At 41.2% G+C, this 14,761-nt stretch overlaps 1 protein-coding gene across 3 annotated transcripts in view; it reads right to left on the bottom strand.

Moving 5' to 3' along the window:
* Positions 1–6,903: 6,903 nt before the first annotated feature.
* LOC118770124 (SH3 and multiple ankyrin repeat domains protein 3-like) overlaps positions 6,904–14,761 on the bottom strand; it is a 289,110-nt gene continuing 281,252 nt past the window's right edge. For all 3 annotated transcript variants that reach the window (XM_036517579.1, XM_036517580.1, XM_036517581.1), the window contains one exon: positions 6,904–8,234. In XM_036517579.1, coding sequence (XP_036373472.1) covers positions 7,679–8,234 — 556 coding nt within the window. In that variant the 3' untranslated portion in view covers positions 6,904–7,678. The remainder of the gene's footprint in view (positions 8,235–14,761) is intronic.

Genomic DNA, 14,761 nt, shown 5'->3' with positions numbered 1-14,761 from the left:
AGGCAACCCAGGGTTGCACTGAAAACTCTCCATGTCTGCCTGAACGATTTCCACTTCCACAAAGTGGGAAAGAAGTCCTAATCTGTCAACACTTTAATGCCTATTACAAAATTCCTGATGGTAAATGTGTTCTATGGCAATGTGTCAGAGGTCCACTGTCTCTTTCAGTTTCTAATACTGATTAATTACTGATCAACTGGAATGTAAGGGTTTTACCTCTCTCCCCTGGCCTGTGTGCTTTAATGTGGAATTAGGAAATTGGGGGTATTTACAGACCTGCATTACTAACTGTGAAAGTGAACTCTACCCTAATGCTTTTACTACTTGTTTAAAACATGTACATGCATTGCGGTGCATGCACATAAAGGCAGTTTAATTGTAATATGTTTTGAATTGAACTGGTTTACAGTGAAATATAGATGTTCCTCATTGGATAAAGTGATACATTGTGTATGGTTTTGCTGGCTCTTGCTGGCCTTTAGTCAGGGAAACAAGTTACATGTACTGTCCTTATTTACAGTGTATTTAAACTACATATCTAATTATGTATTTGTGTATTATTGTAGTGTAGTTTGTATTTGCTGTACGTGTGCAATATTATTACACAACCACTGTGTAATGTCATGGTTAGGTTGTATCAACGCTGCTTCTGTTCAACACAGATTCACGGTTGTCAACTGAAACACACAACGGGAAACATTTCACAAAGAGTCACCAGACTGTATCTCCTGACTATTTGCACACCTGAGATTTTGAACTAAATAGGGTCATGTGACGTGTGACAGGGAAAACCTGTTTTGTGAAAGAATGAAATGGCATACTCTGTCATTTTTCTGCTATGAATATTAGCTATATTCTTCCTATGAACCCAAACTATTTCAATGTATACATTTTTAAATGTTATTTATTGTATTTGGTATTTGCAGAAGTAAGAACACGGTGGCCATGTGATCACAGGAAAGCTCAAATCATTGGTTTGGTACCCTGTCAGCTTTCTGTACACTGATTAAGCAGAAAATAAAGTCTATACAGACAATTTGCACTATTTTCTTGTCAACTGAGCATAAGATATTTCTGATGTAAAGTGAATATTCTTGTATATTTTGATACAAACTCATTGTTACGGGTTTGCTATGTCAGTAATCCAGTCTAGTTTTGGAAGATTTGGTGTTATTTCTGTTAGGATAGTTTTGGGAAACCATTGGGCAACCAAGTTATATGTTTATATGGGCGATATTGAAGGCATTAAGAAAAGAGGCAGCAGAACAACAGATTTAGTTATAAATTTATTACATAATATAACAAACATATAGATCTCTGCGGTGTGAGTATCACAACATCAAGGTCCGAAGGCTTGCCTTACACCCTCAAAGTAATGTTCATTTACTCATTTGAATCATATTTCTTACAAAAAGTGACACGAATGGTTTTATTAAAAAGAGCGACGCTAACGTGGGCATCCGTGCACACTCGCCGGGTTTGGATCGCGAGATCGCGAACGCGTTCGGTGCGTACGGGAGCGGCGGACCAAACCGACGCAATGTCGCGGCTACTGTGAACGAGAAAAAGAAAGCTTAATGGTATTTCGGCTCGCAAACACTTCACAAACGTATTTTCAATTCAATGCAGTGTTAAAAGTTGTAAGGCGTCGTGAAATGAGGGGTTGTAACTCAACAGTAAGTTATGTAATAAAATCCATTCCGTTGTGTGAGGGCAAAGGAAAGAAAAACCGTCGATATAACCAGTGTTTCCCCGACAATTTACATAACTGATGACATACTTGACCAATTATGTTTTCTATTCCACCTCCATCGTCTTCGCTGATTATGTATTATCATATTTTCTAATAGGAGTAACAAGTTTACAAGTTACGAGTTTCATTCTGCGCGATAATAAGACCTGCCGGCAGAACACCCTTTGAAATTTCGTCTGCGGTATAGTATTTCATGGCAATATAATTACATAGTAATCAAACAGGCGATGAAAGAATTCACCAAATTGTCTTCATTGCAGTTCTCATAAAAATAACAAGAATTTGTGGTAATCTCAGTTTGTCTCTTACCGCTTATATTCTACAATACATCCAGCATCCATGCACTTCATGGACAGTGATTTATAGGTATTGATGGTACAGCACTGTCTATTATTTGGTACAAAACCTTTCTTGCACATCTGAGGGCCTTGGTGTCTGTTACAAAAAATGCTGATTTTATTCAGCAAAACACTGAGAGACAAATGCTGCCACATAGTAATGACTTGAAATGTAAAGGTAAAACAGCCATTGAAAGATTAAGTAGAGGCAGTAGATGTGTCCAGCACTACTATAAACTTTCTGAAAACCTAATAATAAGCAGCATTAATATCACTGTGCTTTTTAACATTTCATACATTACAGCAATACTGCTCTCTCAATTCTTATCGTTTCTGCAGAACAACTGCATTTGAAGTAAGGCTTCACTCAGTTAGAAGTTGTTTGTTTACTGAAGTGCTTGTCATTGCTTTTGGATATAGTTACTGTGTTGACTGGCTTACTAAAAAAAAAAAACCCTCCTGCTTCATTTCTGTTTTTTTTTTTTTCTTTTTTTTTTTTCTTAACAGCATATTTGCTAGTTTTCGTGGCAGGGCTTTCATGTTGAGAAATATAGATAAATTAATGAGATTTAATTAAAACTGGACTAAAATTAATACTTTATTTATGGTAAGTGATACTTAAATACAATGCAATAGCTCCAGACACCTCTGTGTATGATTAAAATAAAGTCTCAACATTTTATTTTTAAATTTCATCAGAGTATTTTCTGATAGCTTTACAGAGATGTGGAACTATGAATTTCTCAAGCCTTTGCCAGTTTATTTTGACAGTAAAACATTGGGGAAAAACCCACAATTCTGATTGAAAAACTCAGAACACTAAACATAAATGACACTGTATGAGGGGAAAATGTAAATTTCTTTTCATGTGTATAGCACTACCCATCAACTTAATAACAAAGTGCAAAAGAAAGAGCATTTCAAAAGACAGTAAGCGCTTTATGTATTGTATTGCAGTTGTTTGCTAAGGAGCATAAAATATAACACATAGTCGCCATTACAAAGAATACATTCCAAACACAACCCATTTCCTCATGGTCCGGGAGCCAGGGAAGTTGAAACTGCTGGCATCACATTAGTTCTACAATGTCAGCCGTATTTTGACTTTTATGAGGTGGGCTTACATTCATGAGAGCAATGTCCATAAAATTAATAGATCCCTATGCAATCACATTTGATAGTTATATGGTCATATTACATATGTCGATTATTCCTTGTCATGTTTTGCTTCCTTATTCGTAGTGATTGTTTGACATCTTGTATGTCACAACATTTTGGATAGCATTAATGCATTACTTTAGCGGGGAAATGTCAGTCAGCTATTTCTCTAAAGGCAGGTCAAAGCTAAGCCACTAACTGAGTATACATCTGCACTCAATGATATTTTATGGTTGCCATGAGAGCAAAGTGCAATGAAGGTTAGAGTGATGCTGGTTCCTGTTTGAAAGGCAAGTCAAGGACATTACCTAAAACTAGTCCAACATCTTAACTCACAGTGCGAGAAAGGAGTTGCCTTCCCTTGTAAAGATAACCTTCAGTGATAACGGAGTCCCCAGATGCCTTAAAATCAAATTCTCAGAAGGGAATCCAAAGTGTTGGAACCTATACTGCTAGGTTTGTGCTTTGTTATTTCAAAGTAGAATTGATGTGCACCTTAAAGAATTTACATGAACAATATGTTTTATTAACTTTTCCCCCATATCACTTTTTATCTGTATATAATATGATCAGCTTACAAACAAGGAGTGAATCGTTTAGTGCCATAGTCCCTTACAACGTAGAAAGCAAAGTGAGTCTGAACTGCATTCTGCTTTAGTAGGATACCTCCACAATCTGTTTATACTTCTCTCCAGTTCAAAAAAAGATACTTGGTTTCAAAATATGAGTATATATTCCTTTCCAAAAACATAAAAAAACTTATGAATGTCCACCAGAAGAGGCTCTATACGGCAAATGATCTTACCAGTCAGTAGTACTCAAGATTTCCAGGAGGTGGCACCATAGTGCTGAGTCTTACAGCTCAAATAATTATTTGAACGCGAGTATTCTTAAAAGACAGAAAAGCACAGCTAAGAGTTAAATACTTTTTTTGGCACATTTTAAAATGATTTTCTTTTCCTCAAAAAAAAAAAAAAAACTCACCCCATAACACTTATAACCTCCGAAAATAAATAACAGAAATGAAAAAAGTATTCAAATCAAATCGTAAAAGTGAAGCAGCCAGTGCACTTTCACTCAGACCAAACTAACACAGGTATTTAAAAGCACACAACAGTATAATTTGATTACTTTAGTCAGTGTGTCAATCTTCCAGCCCCCTGTCTGACACTGAGTGGAGCACTCACCCGTTTATTGCCCGTTTATATCACCCCTGTATTTCCAGCGGGTTTGCAACTGCACATTGACACTGACAGCATTACTGAGACGAGTATTCCTGTTTTTACTACAGTGAGTGAGTTTGGGGCAAGGTGTAACATTTCAGAGGCAACGGGAGGGGGCTTCCCGTTTTCACTGCAACATCAGCATTTACAAAATAATATCCTGGAATGATTGGTCGAAGTTGGAATCAGGAGGGGGGTAGCTTTTTTTTGGCTTGTACTACAGTACTGTATCATTATTGAGCTATGCATTATAGCATCTTGGTAACTGACTACCAACATTTCCAGAGTAATTTGGCTCCTAAAGAGAGAGTGCTGAGTAATGTGTATGGAAAAGATGTCTGCTGAGTGAAGTACACTTTCCATGACTGTTGCCAATAATAATAATAAAGCATTTAGGATCTAGTCACATGGATAGACATGGATTAGAGCTGTTTAAATACAATTTAGTCAGATATGGTCAAGGTCCCTCCGTCGGTGGCAAAGATGTGTAATTTTGGCAGCACGGAGTTTTTTTTTTTTTTTTGGGTTGGCCTGCCGTAGAACTTGCGGGGATGAGTGCATGCGAAGGGTGTTGTCGTCCTGCTTCGTCTCCACACGGGGGCGCCACCACACAGCTCTACCGCCTAGCAGGACGGAGTCACCGCCAGGAGCTGAGGGCTGCGCGGCCCGTTGAGGTGAGAGTCAGTCCCAGACGACAGGGCTCAGCTGGTGTTAAGGCTAAAAGGAACTCCCCTGGGGCTAAGGCCACACCAACAAACTAGCCACAGCTGTGGACCTCAACGGACACTTTCCGATAGAGTTGAGTGACTGAGAAGCGCAGGTCGAGGCAGAAACAGGGGGACTGGACCAAACTGCATTTTGAACAGGGCAGAGACATGTCCCAGAAGGGGTCAGGAGTGGCTCTATGAAGTGGCTCTTTGAAGATGGATGGCTTTGAGTTAGCACCTTATTTTGTGCAAATCATACCCTAGTTCATAGTCCTTTGAAAGAATAAAGTTTTCTTATCCTCTCTGACAGGTGGTTATCTATGCATATATATGCCAAACATTCATATATATATATATCTATATATCTATATTTTTCTCATTTTAAAAATGTATATGAAAACTATTATATTTACATTGCTTGTGATTAATATAAAAAGCAAATATTTGTCATTTGTCGATATTTACACATGTAAGGAGTTTTCAGAGGACTGAAAGTCCTCCTTTTTTTGTAAATCATTTCATTCTGAAATTTCACACTGCAAACGAATACAAAAATGTTCCACCGTCTAAGCATCGAATTCCACAAGCTACAAAAGCCATCAATGAGGAAAGAAGGGAAAAAAACACAAATTAAAAATCCCAAATTCGTCAGGAAACAACACGGGATGTCAAAAAAAAGAAATGTTCGAATGGATAACAACGTCTTTGTGTGTTCTTCGAGAGTGGCCCTTGGTAACGGTCGGTTACAATTGCAGATTTCGTATTGGTGTGTTCCTCTTGCTTAAGACGTCCCAACTCGTCACTATGACGGACGTGCCATTCGCGGCAATGGCCTGGCCATTGATGCCAGCACGCTTTTCTTTTCTTCCGGCGGGTCAAGGTCGTTTCGAAGTTGGGAGAAAATAGCAGCGCGTGTGCGGGGAGCCTGTGGCCCCCACCCCCGTCCACCCCCGTCCCCCCACCCCCTGCCCCACCCCCCAGTGTCCCTTTATTGCCGCGCTCGTGTTCCTGTGTGCCCGAGCGTTTAGAGCTACCCCGTGGCAGAGTGGTGCTGCTCGAGGAAAAGCTGGAAGGGGAGGAGAGGTGTTCTGTGCTGAGAAGAGGAATCTAGTGCAGATTTCAGTCAAGATGCAACAATCCTGCCATTTCCCACAGCCATCCATTCCTTCACTGAAGCTGGCCATGGAGACAGCGTTATGGGGACTAAGCTGAAATGAGTAGCGCCCGCCTCTCACGGCAGACATTCCACGCACTTGAAAAGGGGCATCGCTGTTGGTTGCCCTGGGGGTGTGGCAGAGGGCAGGGCAGGGCGGGTGCAGGGAGGGGAGGTGGCACAAACAGGGCTTTATTCTTTTGGAGGGGACCCTCTCTGTAGACGGAAGACCGCGTCGATACAATGCCAGCACAAAACCCCCAGACCAGGACTGACAGAGTTATGTGACTTCATCCCATGCTACGTTAAAAAAAAAGGTCACCATAAGGAAGATGAATTTTCAACAGTGTTCTTTTTATATAATATCATATACAGCTTTAGTAAAATTATAACAAAATTGTATATTTACATAGTTTATATAGATATACTTTTTTCTTTCAAATATATATATATATATGTATATATATATAACCGTAAAAACACGAGTTAATTATTGGTGGAATAATTTTAAAAAATGTTCCTCTATACCATCAGTTTAAATGACCATTTAATCATATGAGATGGATGCTTGCTTATTGACTTTATTGAATTTATTTCTTTTTATGTAGAGCTGTTCTCTAAATATGTATATTATATCTATGGAATATTCCCTTTGGAAAACAAGTCTTCCCAAACTGAAAAAGTGATTATGAAAAAAGCCACTTATGTTGGTTAAACATTCTTCTAACGTAGCCGATGCCACAGTCAATAAAAAGATCTTAGAGTGACAAAGTGTGTCTCAATGCAGCGCTCTGGTCTTACCCCCCAAGGAGTCAGCATAAAACGCTCTATTCAAAAAATCCCATTGTGTGAGGCTTCCAAAATTCCTCACTGAGGAAAATGGTCTCTTTTTGTTGAGTTCGTCATTTTTGATCCTTGAAAAATATTTTGAAAGGCAACAGAGCTTTCCTTTTTTGTCAAGCGCGATTCTTCCCTTCTATTCAAACTGAAAACCATTTGGAGAACGATGAGATTTTGGGGTTGGGGTGTTCAGGAAGGGGGGTTGCAACACCTAACATTACCAAATGGGAGCTTGGTGGACTCATGCAACATTTGTAGAGGGGTGATGTCACTCTGAGAAGATGGGCTGGATGACTGGCTGCTGGCTGAGTGAAAGGGTGGGGTCGGGGGCGGGGCCAGTGAAAATGCAAATGGCTTATTCTTCTCTCTTCCATTCAGTGCAATGCAGTACGGAGAGTAAAAATATGGTAATTCAATGTGAAAGATCAAAAGGAAGGAAAATGTGGGGGGGGGTGGTACTAAAGAGGGGGTCAGGGCTGTCAGGGGCTGGGGGGTGAGGGTTGGGGTCAACTCTCCAGCAGTTGTTTGAGAGCGCGCTCGATGTTCATGCGGTGGCCCACGCGCGTCACCCCCAGCTCGGCGAAGTCGTCCTTGGTGAGCGCCGGCAGGTGGGAACCCTCGATCTCGTGGTCCTGGAAGCGGTCGCGGTGCTCGCCCAGGTTGATGCTCTCCAGCCAGTCGCCCACGTCGTACTTGTTCCACATGTGCAGGGGCTTCTGGTGGAAGGGCCGCAGCGTGAGCAGCGGCGAGCCCAGGCTGGGCGAGGGCGACGGCGAGGGCGAGCGGCTCCGGGCGCTGGCGCTGCGCATGACGAAGCGCACCTCCTTGGGCTCGTGCGGGATGCTCAGGCTGGACGACTTGAGGATGGTGGGCGGCGCCGTGGGGGAGGTGGCCAGGCCGTAGCCGCGGATGGGCCCCAGCGGGTCCGTCCTGTCGGGGGAGCCTTTGCCCGGGCTGGGCGTCCGGCGGGTCACGGGGTACCGGCTGCCCGGCCGGATGGTGTACGTGGTGCCGTAGCTTCTCTGGGAAATGGTGTGGAGCTCTCCTAAGCTGCTGAAAAGTCTGAGGTGGGGAGACAGACAGAGAAGGGGCAGGTTACTTATGGGGAGCCGAACAGTCATGCGACCTTCAGAGGCACCGCGACAGGCCCAGGTAGGGCAGGGCACACGCAGCTATAAGCTGGTTAGGCACAATGTGACGAATTGGAGCCGTCCCCCACTCTGGGACCAATCAATCAGACAGACAGACAGCAGGAAATCAACGGCATTTTCCTCATGGGTGACATCTACCCTGCACAGCTGTGTCACAAAGACAGTGACACTTGGGAAATAATTTAGCTCAACAAAGGCATTGCAAAGACAGGGTAAACCCACTGATAATTTGTTAGCATGCACTAAGCATTACTGTATTTGATCCTGGCACACAGAGGGAAGGACTTTGTAAGTAACTATTGCAGCTGAGTAGAGGGAGGATCTAGCATTGTACGACAAACTTGAAGAGCACATCTCTGATGCAAGGGATATTGATTTCCTCCTGTTTTTTCCCCCCGTGGGCACCCGACTCCTGAGATACAGCATCTCTCAGCAAACATTTACATTTTACATTTATTCATTTGGCAGACGCTTTTATCCAAAGCAACTTACAAGCGAGGTAGAGTACAACACAAGCAAAAAACCATAAGGAGTCCACAATTAGAACCATACCCAGCACTCTCCTGCAGAACCTGACGCATCATAAAGACTTGCTCCCAGCTGCTCGGTGAAAGCAATCACTTTAAGTGCTATGAATCAGTCTTTCTCAGGGGCCTGAGAGACTGTGGCAGGAGTTCATCTCCTGCAGAGGGAATCCACTCCTTCATTCCCCTCCCCGCCTGGTTAAGGCATTCTGTACGGAAGCCTGGCTACTGGTGTGGGTAGCTTTGTGGCATTAGAGTTAAAAAGGGGACTTGGAACCATGTTGCAGATTCGAATGCAATAGAGGATGGTGCTCCTGCAACTCCGAAATGAGTTACTGAACCTGAATTAACTCAATATCCAGAAACGCTGTTTAAATGGATAGCATGTTGAGCATTCCTGTATAAATGGACAATTTTTAGAGTAAGCTGTGCAAAGTACCCTGGGCAAGGGCATTTACAAAGCAAATGAATAATGTTATTAACTGTACAGTGCAAGCCCAACCCTGTCTAGTAACTAAAATGGTGCATATGCTAACGGTATCATTATAGCAGGATCCACACTGCTGACCCAAGTTGACTTCCATTTCATTAACCAGATCTCCTCCAAGCTGAGGGATTTTGGGAGCAGGGAGTCTTCCCAGCCCTGAAGAGGCAGAATGACTCAAACAACAGCTTGATGTTTTAATTCATTTTTGAAACGAAACCTATCAAGCGGCTGAGAGTGACAGCACCACAATAAAAACACTACTGACAGGGGGAAAAAAGCCACATAATGTTCTCTCTCACAGACATGCAATAAAATTGTCTTCCCGGCAGGTATTCAGATGCTAAGACACAGAAAGACCACTGGAGAGAAGCAATACTGTTTAACAGTCTGCCATTCACTGACTCCTGTATGATGAATGATGTATTTTGTTTATAATTAGCCAATTATGGCATTAGAATATAATGGTGGAAAAGGGGAAGGGTTGTGTATTAAATCAGGAATTATTAGTATTGAGAAAATAATGCTGCCCATCTGATTTAAACACTAACATTACTCTGGTATTAGCAAAAGCTGGCTAAACTGCACTACCAAGGATTCAAGCTGTACCTGCTGTCAAATTAATAAATGTTGCTGGCTTCAATTTTTCAATATGTTTAATCCTGAAAAGCTTATTTTGAAAAGTTGAAGAGTTAAATTATTTGAACCCCAGTACTAAAGCGCTTTTGCAATCTGCACACCTGAAATCAAGGCTGCTGACATTTCATTCAAACAATGTGAAATGAAAGACAAATTGAACTCTATTTATATACAATACGTATATATTTTTAACAAGCTAGTTGCTGTCCGGGGTTGGGATTTTATTCTTATCAATCAAAATAAATTCATAAAACAGAATCAGTCATTCTAAACCCGGCCATGTACAAAAATAACATTTTTATTGCACATTCATGGCAGTGTTTACACTGAAGAAATGGTGAAGTGAAAAGACCAGTAATTATCTCCCAGACTCTGAGATAATAAAAAGGGAATGATTAAAAAAGGGAAACAATAGATTTTTAGAACATCATGTTTCAGAAAATGAGCTCCCAACTTAATTAAATGACACCCCTAACATCCTGTGCCTCTGAGCCTCTGTGATCCATTGGCCTAACTTTAAAACAGGGATTCTGAGTCTCTGTTAAAGTGTGTTTCCTCCTCCTGGGTTCATTGCTGTACCTCTCAGCTGTGCCGTATTCCGCCCTGCTCTGGGGAAATGGCAGACGCCTATCTATTCCTGGCATTCTACAGGCAAGGAGTGGGTTTTTCAGGTACAGAGCAGCCAACGTGACAGGCGTACGGGAGGGCAAGAATGCAAACAGGGAAGGTGAAGGGGCAGTTTGGGTGGGCTTGAGGGGGCTGGGGGTATTTAAATGAGGGCAGACGTGAGGACTGAGATGAGACGTCCATGCTCACTTACACAGCTCTCCCGCCTTCCAGGGGGGCCTGACTCAGTTCTAGACACAGTGGCAGTGACATGCAGGGTGAGCAGAGAGAGAGAGAGAGGCAATGAGAGAGAACATTGGCACCGTGTTCCGTGAGAGAACGCAAACGAGCACACGGCTCATACCTTCAGCACAGTGAAACATACATCCATGAAAAAAATGAGTAACTCAAGTGGACAGCAAGTGTTCCCACTTGTCTTTTGGGAGGTGGCAAGTCTGAGTTAATGGTGAGACCTGGAACTGTAACCTGTAAGGGCTGCAGACTGTAATCACATGCGAGGTGCTGCTCTTGCTCCCTTAAGGAATGCACATAACCTGAATGGTTTCTCTCAATGCCCAGCTGTACATGGAAAATTCAGTGGAAAATATGTAAAACTGTATCAAGTTAATCTGTAAAATGTAAGATATGCAGCTCATCCAACCAAAGGCTTCTGGCAGACAATTAACGTTGTAACAATGCACTAACAGATCAATAGGTCAGTGGAGACTGGCAGGGGAAGTCATTTATAATGGAGGAATGTGATAAATCATGTTAAAGTAAATATTGTTATGAGTATGAACGTGCTCATTTTATGTGGAGGAATGGATCCAGTGCCATTTGATCCAAATGTGGTGTAGACGTTTTCTCTTTTCTATTTCCTATCTGGCCACAACTATTATCTGTTAGATTGAGGTGTGTTGTACACAGGTGGAAAGGAGCTATCAGCGCTTGGGAGCAAGCGCCACTCACAGCAGAAAGGAAAACAATGGGCAGAAGGGCAAAAACAAACCGTGAATGTCAAAAACAGGCAAAGCTGTGAGATGGGTTTGTCAAGGGTGAGTGAGAGCAGCACGTGCCGAAAATATACAGCTGGTGAGGCTAACAGCCGTTTGCATTAGAATAGGCAAGCTGTGCTGGAACTGTCATTTAAAACGATATAGGAAGTGAAACAACTGATTAACGATGCTGGAAGGCATTGGTGTGCAAATTATCACACTCACTATACTTTGCACGACCAAATGATCCTGCTCCTCCCAAGTGGAGTGATTGTAGATTTGGCTGTAAGACTGAATCAGGGAGTGATAACATATCCCAGGTCCACCTCTTAATGCATGTGACTGAGACAAATGACATCACAAAGGAAATCAACGGTCTGATTGGCTACGGACTGACTGGGTGAAGCTGGTTCCACACTTGAGAACACAACATTTAGGCATGATTCCAAGGGGTTTTACACATACTGTTGCTTCTAATATTTCCAAGAACTTGGTTACACTTCACCTTTGCTATGCCTCATTTGTAAAACTATTTCAGAAGCTTTTTAATGACAATTGTTAACACGGTAAACATACACACTTGTATGCTTACCTTCTTCATGTAATTTGAGGCATGAACACCTTCAAGTGCATAGTTGACAAAAGTTGAAACAGGAAAGCCAGAGCAGACAGCCAGAGTGTTCTGTACTGGCATTTAACATGGGCCAACATTTAAAAAATTTCCTAAATAAATAATCATTTTGCACTACCAAGATACTTTCCCGGGTGATGAATTATGATAATTTCCACAAAAACTGTAGGAGTGGTTTCTAAGAAAAATGATATTTTTTTTACCCGGTATTCATGCCAGTGGATTATTGGCTCTAAGCCCTGTCACCTTGTTTGTGCTTCAGACCCACTGTGGGCACATACGCCTGATTGCTTCCATTTATGAAACACCTTTCAGTGCAATTACCTAACAACATTGTGTAATTGGTACCACTGATTTTTCTTTATTCTCTTATATATATATAGAAATTCTTAACTCTGGCCACACAAGGCTTCGGTTCCCTTCATGATAGGTGCTTATGATTATGTAATGTGTACTAGTCTTTGAAAGAAAAAACTTCAAAACAGGATTAATGAACGCCATCCGAGATTTCATAAAATTGTTTGATAACTTGCTTAGATCATGTGTTTCAGCGCCAAGATTAATTGTAAAATTGGTCATCTTGGTAAAGTTCAAATATATATAAAAAAACTCAACTTGGTGAACCTATTTCCCGGTGCACTGGTATTTCCTGGTTTATATTGGAATGCAGGACAGGACTCATCTCATTCCAACAGGAATTGGAGATACTACCAAGTATGTGCCACCAAGTATGTAAGTTCGCAATATCCAAAAAACGGTAAGATTAGGGATGTACTTTTTGTTATCACCATGTCATGACCTTTAAATTTATAAATACATGTATCATTCCAGTACATTCCAAAATTCCATGTATTTGCATTTCAATGCGATGCAGCAGGTATGCTAGTATTCAATGTGGAACACAGCCCAGGAGTGATTACGGCAAGCTGATAACACAACTTTTTGGCAATGAAAAGGATGGAGACAAGGTAATATTTGACTCAATAGTCTTTCGCAAAACAAAAATGAAAGAAAATCAAAAAGAAAATTTAAACAGGTTATTTTCATAAGAAAGTTTAAATTCACATTCACCATAGGAGCTAAAATCTTGAGGTATACTTTTTCATTTTCCTTGTCATTTCTGAAGGAACACAAAGTACTTTATTATAAAAAGAACAGATTCTAAAAGGTTTATTCAGATAAAGAACTGCTCATCGAACAACTCAACATGGTTCTACCAGCTCCAACTGCTCTAAATCTTTAACTCATTAAAACCAACATATTTACTTACTTAAAGACCAGAAAGACCAAAGACACCAACACACGAGTGTCCTGAGATTACGAAAAGGGGACTGCAAACAAGGTTTGGTTGAAGAATCTAGGAGACTACTGTGATTGCATTAGCCCAGCCAGATGTGTTGCACTGAGCTCAGAGACTACTTACCACTGCAGCTGGCTGGATTGAAGACATTGTTGGATTCCTCTACTTTTGAAACAAAACAAACCACATATTAGCTAATATACCCTGGGCCTGTACTAAATAGATCAGAAAAATACTAATTCCAATCTTATTAAAAACTATAATGTAGTTGTTATAAACATAATGTCATTTCTGTAATTTAGATGTATTACAGTTAGACTGCTGGTCCAGTGTACAGGGTATGAACATCTAAAATCTGTGAGGGAACCCAATGTAACTGAATTCGACAGTACTTATGGGAGGCTGAGGATTTGTGAACCTTGTAGTGGGTGGAATTTTCCTGTGCTGCCAATCACTGACTGGTATGACCTGCCTCACATAAAAATACTTGGGTGAAACAAGTAAGTCATTGATAGTGCACGGACACTCAACCCACTTCCTGAAACACAGTGCCCTCATCACTACTCCTTTGATATAGTTTGAAGTTTTTTTTCTAGTATGTTGATCTCAGCTGTGAATTCCTCTAGATGTTTTAATCATTCTTTCCCACCTAAGTATTAATACCTGCTTCCTAACATGTGTCCACCACACCTTCTTCTTATCAAACAACCAAGCAGAGACATCTCTGATACTGGGATCACCTCAATGCACTCTGCTTCAAAATACCCCTTTGTAAACCTCAACCATAGCCACTTCTAAAACCACACAGCAGATGACTGGGAGCACCAGTCCTCATCACTCGCGGGATTTAAAGAGGATGATGTTTCTCTGATCAAAGGTTGGGTCTTGAAACCCCAATCAAACAAACCCCAATCAAATATCCTAGGAGCCTTCTGTGAAAAAACACAGTATTCAGCTGTCTCCCATATTGATTAGTGATGTGCAAAATGATTTACCCTACAACAGCTTTTTTAAAAATGATATATTACAAAAACTGTGGACACTGTGAGCTTTCAACCATCTAAAAGCTAGCTGTATATGAATGTTTAATATTGTTCTGGGGATAGAAGCAGCATCGACTCCTGAGATAATAACAATAACACCAGAAATGGGGGAAATATACAACTGGTGTCGTATCGCTACTCTAAATATCACTCAAAATGCTAGAACCTTCTCTGGCTTCATATTCTACAGAAATATGCAATCGAATTTAACTTAAG

Source organism: Megalops cyprinoides, chromosome 23 (genome assembly GCF_013368585.1).
Source record: "Megalops cyprinoides isolate fMegCyp1 chromosome 23, fMegCyp1.pri, whole genome shotgun sequence".
Lineage (NCBI taxonomy): Eukaryota > Metazoa > Chordata > Actinopteri > Elopiformes > Megalopidae > Megalops > Megalops cyprinoides.
This window is presented reverse-complemented; position numbering and strand designations above follow the sequence as displayed.